Source organism: Musca vetustissima, unplaced genomic scaffold, assembly GCF_032173495.1.
Source record: "Musca vetustissima isolate MV318-11 ecotype Yass unplaced genomic scaffold, APGP_CSIRO_Mvet_v1 utg25896, whole genome shotgun sequence".
NCBI lineage: Eukaryota > Metazoa > Arthropoda > Insecta > Diptera > Muscidae > Musca > Musca vetustissima.
In genome coordinates this window covers 228,812-243,065 of record NW_026878742.1, presented here as the reverse complement: position 1 = coordinate 243,065, position 14,254 = coordinate 228,812, and the positions used below count along the sequence as shown (strand labels likewise).

Here is a 14,254-nt window from a genome sequence, read left to right as displayed (position 1 = left end):
TAGTTGAATTTCAATTTACGTATGCCTGGTCCGTCATCTCTTTAATTTAGAGAGCAAGATCTATTAATAAGGTCACCAAGATAGCTAATGTCATAAATTTCGACTTTGTTTACGTTTTCATAATGGAAGTCAATTCACAATAATGCAATTTGACAGCAAACTTGAGAGGTATCGATTATCAGCTGGTCTCCTTGGGTGACCTTATTTATAGGCCATGACTGGTCCGTCATCCCTTAATTCAGAGTTGAATTCTGAATTCAGAGAGTAAGTGTGTGAGAGCCCAAAAGTCCGCTATCCGCTATCGTACTATTTTGTGCATTAGTGCTTTAATTTAAATGTCGAAAAAAATTCTCCGTCTCCGTTAGTTTTTTAGCAATAAGAAAAATTAAAAATTATAAAAAATAAGAAAAACATTAACGATTAACAAATTAAATTATAAAAGCTAAACAAGAAATCTCTAAAAATAAACAAATACTTAAAATTCATGTGAAACGAAAATTGCAAAAATATTTCAATCGTGTAGAGGAGATAAAAGAAACACAAGGAAAAAGGAAACAGCCAATTAGATCAATATAATATAGGATGGAATCAGAAGTGGCCTCCACAAATGTTTCAAAAGACAGTGGAGTTGAATCGAACAGTCACGAAACTCTTCTGAGCGATGCAAAAAATCATTTGGAAAATTCTCAACACAATGATTCATCATCCTTTGAAACGGACTCGACAAACAAATCTGGTGCCTCACCCAAATTACTGCACAGTGAGGAAAATAAAAGTGTTAAAAATCTATCCAACGGAAGTGATGAAGCAACGACTCCAGGCGATAGCATGTATTTCTATGAGGATGAAGTGTTTCGCATCGACAAGAAAGGGCGTGTTAAATTTGGTGTAATTATGGAAACGCCAGCCGATCAAGATGAAGAATTCGAAGAGTTATTATCGAAGGGCGAGGTTCGTGTAGTATGGTGTCCTGGTGAAAATGCTGAAGTGTGTTCTGAAAGCGAGGTAAGTAAGATGCATATTTTCTGTTTTAATAACAGTTATGCAATTTTTTTTACATATTTTTTCATTTCGTAGAAAAAATAACTGTAAATTACGACTATTTGTTTGCAATTGTTATTGTTAGAACAACAGAATGAATTAATAAAGAGAAGGGATGGATGGATGGTTGAAGGGAGGGGGTGTAAGAGGGAAAGAGAAGGAAAACATGTAACAATCAGAACCGTGTAACATGTGTAATGTAACGCAACATTGGATAACTGTCAAATTATATTTTGATGTTTTTCTTTGCAAAATATTTCAATGTCAGAAAAGGACCCTGAGGCACAGTTTTGGTTGGTGTTTCAAGGAATGTATCACCACAGATGTTTTGCGGGAAATGTTAAAAATTGTTTATTAGTTTTTTTTGCAGTAGTCAATGTAGTGGAGTAGTTTATGGAGTCGCTCATGTCCTTTGTGGCAGGTTCTCGTAGATGGAAAATAAATTGAAAGAAATTAATTATACTATTAATGTATGTAGGGATGTAGAACTTAACAACATTGCAAAGTATCGGTTCAAGTTCAAAGATGGGAAATATTGGTCCCCTCCTTCTGGTACCTTCCCCACAAAATGGTCAACAATAATTTTATATTATGCGAACGGGCTATCCTATTTGAATCAAACGTTGTAGCACATGTTATCAGTACCAAGCCTAGAAAAATTCCGAAGATGGGACCCACTTGGTTCACTCTTTCTGGTGGAATGTTCGGTTTGAACCAAACTTTGTACACCGTATTATCTTTACCAAACCCTGATCATGTCCGAAAATGATACCTACTGGTCCACTCCATATGGTCACTAAATATCAATATTTTATCACTAAATATCAGTACTTGTATATTTCATTTGAAGCAAATTGAATAAAGGATTTGATTTATCAACATTACATTCGAAACCTCTTTAATAAAACCTTATAACTTATATAAAGCGAACAATAAAACATCTTTAAACTATAGGCTGAGGGTATATATCTTTCGGTAACACCGACTGACACTTTTTTGCTTGTTAGGCTAGTCACGTTATATCCACTTAAGCCTGAAATAATTAAGTCTGAATTCTAGTTTAAGTCTTGGTCGGTGATCGTTTTATTACGAAAATATGTTTTTCTTGCGGAAATCTGTAATTTCGTTTATGTTCCCTAATATTGATATTGATTACCACAAAAATGCAATTTTCTTAACGATATGACGATTTTCTCTGATATGAAAATATAAAAATTTTCGACAGCTTATGTCGCATAGCCGGAGTTGCCATCTCTCCATAGGAGAACGTTTTAAAACTTTGTACAGCTGTCGCTCATTTGATAATTAGCCAAGGTTTGTCCAAGTAGTTCCGGAACGGAAACGTAAATGAGGGATAGATTTGGACAGTAAAATTTTAAAACAAAGTATTGCTTGTATGCGTACGAGTTTTTGATTTTTAAAGGATAATTTGTCCATAGGAATAAAACTTAAATACTTTGACGAAGGTTGGCTACTTATACGCAAAAGGATAAATATATAGACCAAAAATCAAGTAAGAAGTGTGTATTTTATTTCTATATTGAAATTAAAAATTTTTGGTGTCTTCCTCCTTGCCTTTGTTGGCTCCCAAATATATAATCAATTTCGGTCCCTGTCGACATTGAGGTGGATTTATTAACTGCCGTCTGTGGGAATCTGTTTTGACTACAATCCATTATCACGTTTCCACGACAGAGGACTCTACAATCCGAAACGACCCGAGTCTTTCTCGGCCAACGTCTGTCAATCCATTATCATATTGTCAGATGTCGGTTGAGGAGCGATTTACTCTGTATGCAAATTGGCTACCCAACCTTCATTTATCATATGCTAAAGCACGGAGCTTGGGAATACATATATATAGTTATTGCTTTTGTGATGAATTTACATTACATTATTTGAGTAAGTAACATTATTTTTTCTTCATTTTTTAGATTGGTTTAGCTGATCGTACATTAATGCCTGGTGATGTTGTTCGACGTCTGGTACGTGGTAAAGAAACACAGCGAGGCTATTGTCGTGATATTGATATGAGAGCTGATGTTCGAGTACTGGGTACTAAATATGTTATCAAGAATGTAAATGCTGAACGCTTAAGAGCACTCTGCCCCTGGGAAAGGGATAGTGCTGTATATCTCAATTCATGGGTAGGCAGTATAAAAGATGTGGAGAAAAAGGCCATTCTAAGGTAAAACAAACTCAATCACAAATTACAACAAAAATTAATAAAACGTACATTTCATTAATCACTATAGAGCAATGAACGGATGCCGCATAGAAATATCATCGAAACATTTCTATTTATTTGAAGATATGTTTAAAGATGAAAACTCATTTTATCCTGGTTGTACCATTGTGGGATATATGCCACCCCTTAATGAAATTAAAGTACTAACACCTGATATACCTTTGAGTAAAAGCAAAAAACGAAAACTACATTCAAGAAAGGTATGTTTTTTCCTTTAAATAGACAAGCAAAATACCTATTCAAAGATGATTTCTATTTTTAGTTCACCATTGAAAGTGTTTACACCGAATCAGTTTGGGTTCATTGGCATTGTAAAGCCTTGTCCGATGAAACAAGTCTACAGGCTATAACTCTACAGCCTCACCCGTGTGTTTCCGGTGAAGATCTTAAAAAGTTAAAACGTTTAAATCTCTTCGAATCGTGTATGCTACAGATTGACAATGATAGTTATTTAACATTTTCATCTTGTGATACAGTAATGAAAAAATCCGACTGGGAAAAAGAGATGTCAGCAAAATATAAAATAATATTTGAAAAACAAAAAGAAGAACACCAATCGATGCTACTGAATCCACCCACACTTAGTGGTCCAGGTGCCGGTGTTTCTGGTGGTACTTTGCATCATTACGAAAAATTGAAAAAGAAGCATAGCATTGGTTTGGATGAGAAATCATCAAATAAACTGAAGCGTGGTCTATTCAAGGGTGGCGGTAGTGACAAATTCGGCAGCAATCATAACAAAGATTCACCTAGTAACCGAAAACAATCTACACCATCATCGCCTACAGAGAAAAAGGATGACAGTGAATGGTTATCTGTTGAAGAAGACGACGATGATGAGGAAGATGATTTTGATACAGAAGAAAGTCTTAAACTCCATAATGCCAATGATGATGCTGTTAGTACAACCACCACAATGTCAACAGGTTCAAGTCCATCGCGAACCAGTCCCATTCGTTTAAGCAAACGTCAATTGAAGAAAGGGAAGTCGAGGAAGAATTTTACCAAACCATTTCTGAATGAACCTAAAAAGGATTTTGCACCTAAAGAAGGTGATGAACTTGTAACCGGGTCTTTGTTAGTCTATAGTACAGCAACGGTTGTGTGGCAGGATGGTACGGTAGAATGTGATATACCATCAACCGAATTGTATCCCATTCATCATGTAGATAATCAGGTAAGTTTCAAAAAAACTGTAGAAAATTTGTGCCAACAGAAATGTTAAATTTAAAAAAACTTCGTTTTTTCTTGAAGGAATTCTTTCCCGGAGATTTTGTTATATCAGGAATTGAAGATGACGAAGCTAACTATCGAGACTATGGCGTAATTCAAACAGTCGATCATGAAGGCAGAATTGCTCATGTTAAATGGTTTACGACATACACTTCTGCCGATGAACCAAGGTACAAATTAACAACATTTATTTCTGAAATTTAGGATAAAATAAAATAAATTTCTTTGCGTTATTTAGGCCAGCCTATAAAGGTGAATCAGAGGTTAGTGTTTACGACTTAAAAGATCATCCAGATTTCCAATATCGTCCCGGTACTATGGTCATTCGAGTGGCTAATTTTGTGGGCGATGATGCCAAATGTACAGCTGGACAAATCATAGATAATCACATTGATGGTCGTGTTAAAGTATGGTGGGTTCATGGCCACATTAGCATGTGCTGGCCCCAAGACCTTTTCGAAGTTGGTCAATATGACAACGGTGACTGGGGTCAGGATTCGGAAGACTCTTGGGAAACTGAGTCGGAAAATAGTGAATTTGGTGGTGGTGGCGGTAGCAGCAGCTTAAAATTGTCCATGTCGCAATCTCATGTATTGTCAAATATTGAAAAGGCCCGGGTGGCGGTAGCTCGCTTAGAAGAAATCTTCAATATAAGCCCAAATTTGCAAAATCCAGAGGTAATGAAAAATTCCAAACTTTTTAAATATTTATAATTTATTTTGAATTTCTTTTTTCGAACGCAATTTTAGGTTATGCGTAAGCTTTTGGATGTTTATAAAGGTTGTCGCTATCTAGATCGTCTATTAAATACCAATTTTTTCCATGAGGACAATTTTATGGTAAATTTGAATTAAAATAATTCGAAATTTGGTATTTAATAGATTTTAAAATTTTAGGGTTTAATTGAACGTGTTCGCCGTGGTGGCAATCAAACCATCTGCGATCGTGTCCATGATCAAAAGAATCGCTTATTTAACGATGGTGGAGGACCAACTGCAGCCAGCACAAGTCCTAGCCCAAATCAATCTCATCCACAACAACATTACCAATACTACAGTGCCATTGTGGCTGTGAATAGCGGCCAAAAGCCTTCTATACAATCAACGCAACATATGCAATCGTTTCCAGGTCCACCATCTAAGGAATATGCACCGAAAGTTCTCTTCAACCTTTCTTCCACGCCTTTCAAATGTTCCAGCGGCAGTCATGTGGCGAATTCACCAAGCCAATTAGGTAACGCATCCAATAATACAAGGCGACGTTACTCGTCAACACCTGCCACCCATCAGTCTTCTCCACCGAGAAGACGCGAAAATGTGCCAACAGAGTATCAAAAATCAGAGCCTGGCTGTGATCTGAATGTTGTAGAAACTCCGAATTCGACTGTGGCTAATATGCCACAAATTGAAATATCACCCAACAAAACTAAGCTTTATAATGCTGAGAAACATCAACTGCTCAACTCAGCCATGCTTAATATTGAAAAGGCCTTTGAAAAAACAAGTCAATTGAAAACGTTTATAGATGGCAGTGGTGGTGGTGGTGGCAGCAGCAGCAATGTGAATAATGCATCAATGTCTCAAGATGATTCCGGTAATTATTCTCGCAACGAAAACTGTGATGGCAGCTCAACAAGCTGTACTAGTTCCTCCGATCTTACAAATATCGATACCAATAATTCAATAACCAAAGTAAACGATAATCAAAAATCTGTATCATGTAGTAGCATAGAATTGCCCGAGGATGGTCCACCCGAATTCGTTTGCGTTCGCCTCTGTTCACTGCTCAAGGAACAATTGGTGAAATGTTTAGATGAGATTCGGGAAAAATACTACAAAGATGATCAATTGAATTTGAGTGATATTTTCGATGTTTACGACGAAACATTGGAAACAGTTGTAGACTTTGAAAGTACTCAGGATGATGAAAATGTTGAAAACGATAAAAATACCAAAGATTGTGTAAAGCAAGATGATGCAGCAGCAGCAGCAGTTGTGGAAGTACCAACGCCCGAAGCCAAAGATGGTAATACCAATAAAACAATTGTGACATCATCACCCACTGTAAATGATGATGGCAGTAATCAAACGACAATTGAAGCTGGTCTTCATGTTTTGAATTCGAGTACCGAATGTTTCCAACTATTACCCACTGCGCCAAAATCCCATAAATTCCATTTAACTATAATTCATCCAAGTAATACGCAACAATATTATAAGGCTGTGCAAAAGGAACATCGTATGCTGAAGAGTTCATTACCGCCGGGAGTGTGGGTGAGGTATGTACTTAGCACTTTATATATTGTCGGTTACCTATAATAGTCGATGAATTAATATGTTATATTTCAGAGTTTTTGAAGACCGTATGGATTTGCTAAGTGTTATGATTGAAGGACCCAAAAATACTCCATACGAAGATGGCTTGTTCTTTTTCGATATACAATTGGGCCGTGACTATCCAAAACTTCCACCACGCTGTCATTACATTAGCTATTGCTCGGATCGTTTGAATCCAAATCTCTATGAGGATGGCAAAGTTTGTGTATCACTGCTGGGAACATGGACCGGCAAGGATAGTGAAATGTGGGGTCCCAAGAGTACATTGCTGCAAGTGATTGTGTCCATACAGGGTCTTATACTGGTGCCTGAGCCATATTTCAACGAAGCTGGTTATGATAAACAAAAAGGTAATTTCGGATTTTTTTTGCAATTGAAGATAAATTTAGGTAAAAATTATTAATTTTTGTTATTACTTAGATACCCAACAAGGCCGTGAAAATTCACGAATGTACAATGAAATGGTCATGATTAAAATGGTACAAGCAACCACAAAGCTAATACAAAATCCCCTAGAAATATTTCGCAATGAAATTCTAATCCATTACAAAAATAATGGCATGCAGATGTATGAACGTATCAAGGGTTGGATTGAATTATCAAAAGAAAGTAGCAAAAATTCAAAGGAAGGCGATAATAAAACAAATGATGGTATATATAATTGAATTATGTGTTAGTATTGTTAGTATAATGTATGTATTATTTCTCTTCTAGTTAACCCTACAAAACCGACATCTGCCTATTGTATGCCTGAGTTCCCTTTGGTACCAGCTAGTCGTGGATTTTGTTTAACATTGGCCGGCTTGCTTGAAAACTTTAAAAAGAAATTGGCTTCACACATTGATAATGCCATTATTGTAGAATCTCCAAACGAATAGTAAATAATTAAATTTTTGTATTTTAGTTTAAACCAAAAACAAAAAATAGTCGAATTAACCAATTATAGGCCTTCTTTAAATTAAATTTTTTGGTGCCGTTGCCTTTCTTATACGTAAGCACCAAACAAATATTATATTTCAAATTTAAACACAGAATCTTAAAAACAAAAATTAAATCAATACTAAAATATTATATATTTTATTGCCAACACCATCACTCAATGAAACTTTACAGAATCAATTTAAGTCTGGTGTTGGTTTTAACATAAAAATACTTTAGTCTTTTCTCACTTGTATTTTTAATAAATTTATTAAAGAAATTTAATTTTTGTGGTATTACATTAATAATACTCAATCGAATCGATAAACAATACAAATGTTATTCTAATATGTTGTCCTCAAAACAAGTAATTTGATGCGCAATATAATAAATTCCAAAAAAACGAAAATAGAAATATTGTATTTAAAATAAATTACTAATATAATTAATTTTTTTCTTACCATTATCTCTCGAATATTTTTCCAATTTGCAAAAAACCAAATCGAAATTGTATGCTTGTTTTATAATACGAAATGTCACCAAAGTTTATAAATTTAAAATTAATTTTGCGTCCATTTACAATTTAAGCAGAAGAAAATTTACACAATATATTTATTAACAAAAAAAAAAAAGAAACAAATTATATTCGAATCAACAGTATTAAAAAAAATTATATTTTTGTAAAATTTTTGCACTGCATCTCAATTTTTGTAAACCTATTTAATTTTATTATTATTTATTTATATACTTCATTTAACATTGTTTTAAATATTCGCAGTATAAATGTTTGCAAATGAATATTGCATTCTCACTAATATCAACATTTCCAAAACCCACAAAGATTTTGCAAAGCAAAATATTTAATTGCCTTTTTTAATAAATAATCGTAGTATTATTTATTGCTGCACGTTTATATATTTTTATTAGTTCCTTATTTTTTGCAAATTCCAAATTTGTCATTTATTGTTTATTATTATTCCATTGTTTTTTGTTACATGTATTCATTTTATGTTTTGTTATAAATAGTTTTTTATATATTATTTAATTTATTTTTGCTACAAATGTGTTAAATACAAATATTATCTTATCAATGATTTAATTTTTTTTACTTATGAGAAGTTTAAAAATTGTGTAACTAAAATTATAAGGCTTATATTGAAACATTACAAGGTAAGTGCTTATAAAAAATGCGTGTTTGCATATTTAATTTGGACAAATCAGCAGTATGTAAAGAATCCTAACGTAATGTAAACGTGACAAAGTAGCTGGACCGAGAAAAAGAAATCTGAAATCCGAAGATGTGCGTGAAGATAAAATCGATTTTAACTAGCAAAGACTCAAATTTAGCAAAGACACGTATAACAGACTTTAGTTCAGTATAACAGATTTTAAAATCGTTTTTATAACAATTCAATGACCAATTGTGCAATAAATGTAAATAAAACATGCAAAATATTGGTAATCCCGGCATATCTGAAAAAATGCATGATGGTTTTATTGAATAAAAATTGATATTAGTAATATTTGAAAAGTTATCATCGGGTCAGGGAACTTACGTTGGAGGTCAGCAATTTAGTCGCGGAGAGTTGCAACATTGGTACCGGAGTAAGTAAACTGCCTTTGCCCACGGTTAAGTCGCTTTCGAACCCTAGTAAAAAGGATGATCGGACCTTAGTCACATTTAACGGCGAAGCTGTGACTGATCCGAAGAGATGCGCGCCCTGTCCCGAGAGCGACAGGGCGAAGAGAAGAATACTTCGTCGTATAAAATCTCTTCCAGTCGAGGAGGTACCACCACAGTTCACGATGGGTGATGTTGCATGTAAGGCGAAGCCATCCAAAGCGTTGGACCCTGACGGAATATCCATGTACATGCTGAAGCAGCTGGATGAGCCAGGAGTCGAGTACTTGACCAACGTCCTCAAATTGTCGATAGCCACCCACGTCGTTCCCAAAGCCTGGACAATGGGCAGCGTTGCACGCCATCTTCACCCATATAAGTAGAGAACTTAACCAGAACTGGCCGTGCGATAGAACAATCTTGGTAGCGCTTGACCTATCAAAAGCCTTTGATACTGTCAACCATGCCACGCTATTTGAGTCGTAAATGGAGTTCCGGAATAAGAAGTACAAACCCCGTAGAGTTAAACAGTGAGTTCCCCAGGGTGGAGTGATATTAACGTCTACCTTTCCGGTATTCCACGACCTCCGGACGGCCCCATTGTTGAGGACATATGTGTGAGGTTGAACGCCTATCTCGTCGAATTAGCAACCTTTTTTAAAGCGAGGAATATGAAAATATCCGCCACGAAATCATCAGCCACATTATTCACCACATGGACTGCGGAGATGTGAATGCACTTGATGTACAGGTCATGGGGCATACAATTCCGACCACCAACTACCACAAAGTACTCGGAATCACATTCGATAGTATGTTTAAATTGTCCGCGCGATAATTTGAAAAGTCGTTTGCCGGCAGCAATTGGGGCGCAGATAAGAAAACCTTGTTGAACTCTTACAAAGCGATAAGTCGATCTGTGGCAAGCTATGCGGTTCCAGGTCTGCGAACAATAATGATACGCAATGGAGTATTCAGACCTGTCAGAACGCCGCCCTGAGGACTGCGATGCAGTAGCCGCAGCGGTAAACAGATACAGATTGAATGCCGTCCTCGGAGCTCATCCCCACCCATAGCCGCTGAAGAACGTCAGCTGCCCAGGATTGATGACCAGGTGCAGAATATCTGCTCAGCATGTGGTACGGGCCCTCATACCACACTGCACTTATTCAATTGTCCAGCCAAATCTACTCGTCTTACTCCTGAAGATCTGTGGTTGCAGCCAGTGGAAGTAGCTGCATTTCTTAAATTGGAGACAGAATCAGATCGAGTTTAAATAGGAAAACTATATTCATATAAACTGCTACAACAACAGAATCGATAGTATTCCACAAGAAAGGGTACGGAAACCCCCAAGAGTAAACGAACATACCTATAATTAATCTCCACTTCACATAGCAAAACACAAAAACCCATACATACGAGTATATCCTTCCTTTATTAATATTTAATAATCTCCAAGTCTAGTCTATGATATTAAATCATCATCGAATATTTACGGTAACATATTCGCAATTATCCAATCCACATAACTGCCAACTCTCGTATAGACACCTGGCCAACCCTCCAAACCACATGGCCGTGGTCCATACGATACAACTCCAGCGGCAAAGTAAACATTACGCTTATCGACACTTTCGATTACCATTAGAGGACCTCCCGAGTCACCACGACATGTATCAATGCCATCCTCACCACCGGCACACATTTGATAATCCGAATTAATGGCCAATTGGAATGTTTGATATGTTTTCTGGCATCGCGTGGCATTCCAAACATTAACCATAATTTTCAATTTAACTGGACTGGTAGTGCCCTTTTCGGTGACACCCCAACCGGCAACATCCATAGCATGCCCCGTAAAGAAATTGCTACGAATATTAGCGGCCACCGGTAAACATATGGGAATTAAGTGTGTGTAGGAGGCTACACTATCCATGAGACGTATAATGGCAATATCATTAAATTGGTCCTTCGATGTTGGTAAATACGATGGATGGGCAATGGCATAATCGATACGTACATCGATATAGGGTTCAATGCAATCTTTAATGCCATTATCAACCGTGCAATCGGGATCAAGTGTTATATCCCATTCACCCAAACGAACCGCGTACAGTTCCCAGCTGGCCGGCATATCCGGATGTTTGAGACAGTGTCCAGCGGTTAGGACATAGCGAGAATTTATAAGGCTGCCGCCGCAATAGAATCCAAAACGATCGGGTGCTAAAAATTTGTAGTTAAAACTATTTATAATTGTTTGTCTTATAAGTTATTGTGTTGTTTGGATTTTCATCAAATATTGGGTCACACATAGAAAAATAAATCTCTCATCTTACCTGTTCTGTATTGTATTAAAGCCATCCATGGAAATTCATCGATTTCGGTTACATTGCCGCCAAGTATTCGTTTCGACAAGTTTTTGCCACACTCTCCCGGTTGGGGTAATTTATTCCCTGGCGTTGTATCTTTTATACTATTCGATGTCCGATTGTTACGATATCGTTCCGGACAACATACCTGTAAAAACGATGTTAATAATATTTAATGGACTTTTCTAAATATACTTTTACAACAATTTTACCAATATTTTTTTGGCAACTGAATCCTGTGAACCATCATGACCACACTGGCTTGCTGTTAGGAATTTTCGATTGTCGTCAGTCAAATTGGTATTTAAAATATTGAGTAAATATTCGCATTCTATGATTTTTATGCAAATGCCGCTTTCTTGATGGGGATTTTTACAGGTACCATATGCCAACAGGGATGCTGCGTAAAGGAAATTAAATAAATAAGTGTTTGGAGCTTATACCGATTTTTCAAAACAAAAATTCCTTATGGTCCTATATTAACCACAACTAAAATTAGTATATATTTCACCCTCCAAATGCAGCTAAAACCTTTAAACCTGGAAAAGGGATGGGTAAAATTTGGTATAAATCCGAATGTCACATTACACTCATTGCGTTTGAAAGGAGGCAGTTAATGTGAGATTAAAAAGAGCGAATGTTAACTTCATCACATGCCCTTCAGATGGACACTCACTTTCAACAGCTAGATACTGTTGTGCGCTCCAAAAGGGAAGATGTTCGAAAGAGCTTGAAGAGCAGAATTACTATAATTTTAGTAATTCTGGGTTCTAAGTCAATTCGTTAATTATTTTCCATTCACACCTCGATCATGAACATATCATATTCAAAGAATTGGTTCGATTATTCTTTAGCATAATTGTATTGTACCCTTAAGGGGACCTCCCCCATTCTCAATTTAAAATTTTCAAGATTTTCATTGGGCTAGTAAATGAATACCTATGCATGTTAAGGTTTGTAACTTTACACATACATAATTAAAGATTTAACAGAGAAGAAACATAATTTGCAAAATTTGGTTGTTGGTGTTTTGTTGTTGTTTTGATGATTAGAAAAAAAGTTCTTATTTTTGATGGGCATGATAACTCCTCACTGGAACATCAGAATCCGGAAATTCCAACGGTGTTAGAAAGAGTACATGTCTGGCTCTTGCATGAACTAGGATTATTGAATTCGCTCAAAAAATAACAAAATGGCTAACCTATGATTTTTTTTACCACAAAATAAATTTAAAAACCAGTAAGGAAAGTTGTAAAGTCGGACGGAGCCGACTATATGATACCCTTCACCACTTTGAGTATATTCAAGAGATGCATCTTATAAACATTGCATTTTTGAAGGACCATTAACATGAAATCGGATTAACTAAAATATGTGATCTTTATTTAACTGTGAACCGACTAAATCAATCGTAGACATGTCGAAAATATATTTAAGCAATGTCTGCATTTCTACAAAACGCAATCTCATAAACATTAAGAGTTTAGTGCAACATTTACATGAAATTGGGCGAATGTATATATCGAAGCTATATCCAAATCCGAACCGATTTAAACGATTGATATTATACTAACTTCAGTACGTTTTGGGTCCTTGATGCACCATTAACTTAAAATCAGATGAAACTATATATGAGAGCTATATCTAAATCTGAACCGATTTCAAGGAAACTTGCCACACGTTAGGCTATACTAACTTGAGAATGATGAAATTTTGTGCTTATCGGCCATACTTTGGGCATTTGGTTTATTATTGATATTAAATCGGACGAAACTATATATGGGAGCAATATCCAAATCTGAACCGATTTCAACGAAACTTGGCACACCTTAGGTTATACTAACTTCAGTACGTTGTGCAAAATTTTGTGCCAATCGGACATACTTTGGAGCTTTGGTGCACCATTTAAAGAATCGTCCATATTTTGGGGCTTTGGTGCACCATTTACAGAAAATCGGACGACACTATATATGGGAGCAATATCCAATTCTGAACTGATTTCAGAGAAACTTTTCAAACTTACTTTGCACAAAATTGTGTATCAATCGTCCATATTCCTGCATCCTGCATTTTGTTTACATGTTAACATGGACAGACGGACGGACATGCATAAATCGACTCAGAAAGTGATGCTATGCATTTTCTCAAAAGGAACCAAGGGTCTATCTCGTTTCATTTTGCCTGTTACATACATATTCACAAAGGCATAATGCCCTGTACCACAGTGTTACCAGCAGAGATGGCCTGTCAGTAACAGTGACGTAAATGACATACATTTCCGACGTATACTACATACGTCAGAAACGTCGGAAACCTACCTAAATACATTAGGTTTTTGACAAAATAGCTATTTCCATTAATCAATTTGGGAATTACGCATGCTTTACTCAAATCGATATAAAATTTCCAAATTTTCTTCTCAAAAAAATTTAGAAATTTTTATTAGTTCTAGTAAGGAATAGTCAGATATATGTAAAAATAATAT

The 14,254-nt window shown here is 35.9% G+C and overlaps 2 protein-coding genes across 2 annotated transcripts; one reads left to right on the top strand and one right to left on the bottom strand.

Moving 5' to 3' along the window:
• The first annotated feature begins 582 nt into the window (after nucleotides 1-582).
• LOC133323513 ((E3-independent) E2 ubiquitin-conjugating enzyme UBE2O) lies at nucleotides 583-7,736 on the top strand. Its single transcript, XM_061532435.1, is given in 11 exon segments — nucleotides 583-1,005; nucleotides 2,976-3,229; nucleotides 3,297-3,489; nucleotides 3,552-4,466; nucleotides 4,544-4,692; nucleotides 4,761-5,199; nucleotides 5,272-5,361; nucleotides 5,419-6,058; nucleotides 6,107-6,800; nucleotides 6,871-7,208; nucleotides 7,279-7,736. Coding segments are annotated over 11 exon segments (4,593 nt in total).
• A 3,156-nt stretch (nucleotides 7,737-10,892) lies between these two features.
• Nucleotides 10,893-13,832, bottom strand: LOC133323512 (serine protease easter-like). Its single transcript, XM_061532434.1, has 4 exons — nucleotides 13,793-13,832; nucleotides 11,982-12,169; nucleotides 11,737-11,917; nucleotides 10,893-11,623 (listed from the first exon to the last, which is right to left on the bottom strand). Exons 1-4 carry the CDS (start codon nucleotides 13,830-13,832, stop codon nucleotides 10,893-10,895), a joined length of 1,140 nt encoding a protein of 379 aa, XP_061388418.1.
• Nucleotides 13,833-14,254: the final 422 nt, after the last annotated feature.

Coding starts and splice junctions, on each gene's coding strand:
- LOC133323512 (XM_061532434.1), bottom strand. CDS start 13,832: ATGCAGGAATATGGACGATTGATACACAATTTTGTGCAAA. Junction 12,170..13,792: donor GATACACAATTTTGTGCAAA/GTAAGTTTGAAA, acceptor TCCTTTACGCAG/CATCCCTGTTGGCATATGGT. Junction 11,918..11,981: donor CAGTTGCCAAAAAAATATTG/GTAAAATTGTTG, acceptor TCGTTTTTACAG/GTATGTTGTCCGGAACGATA.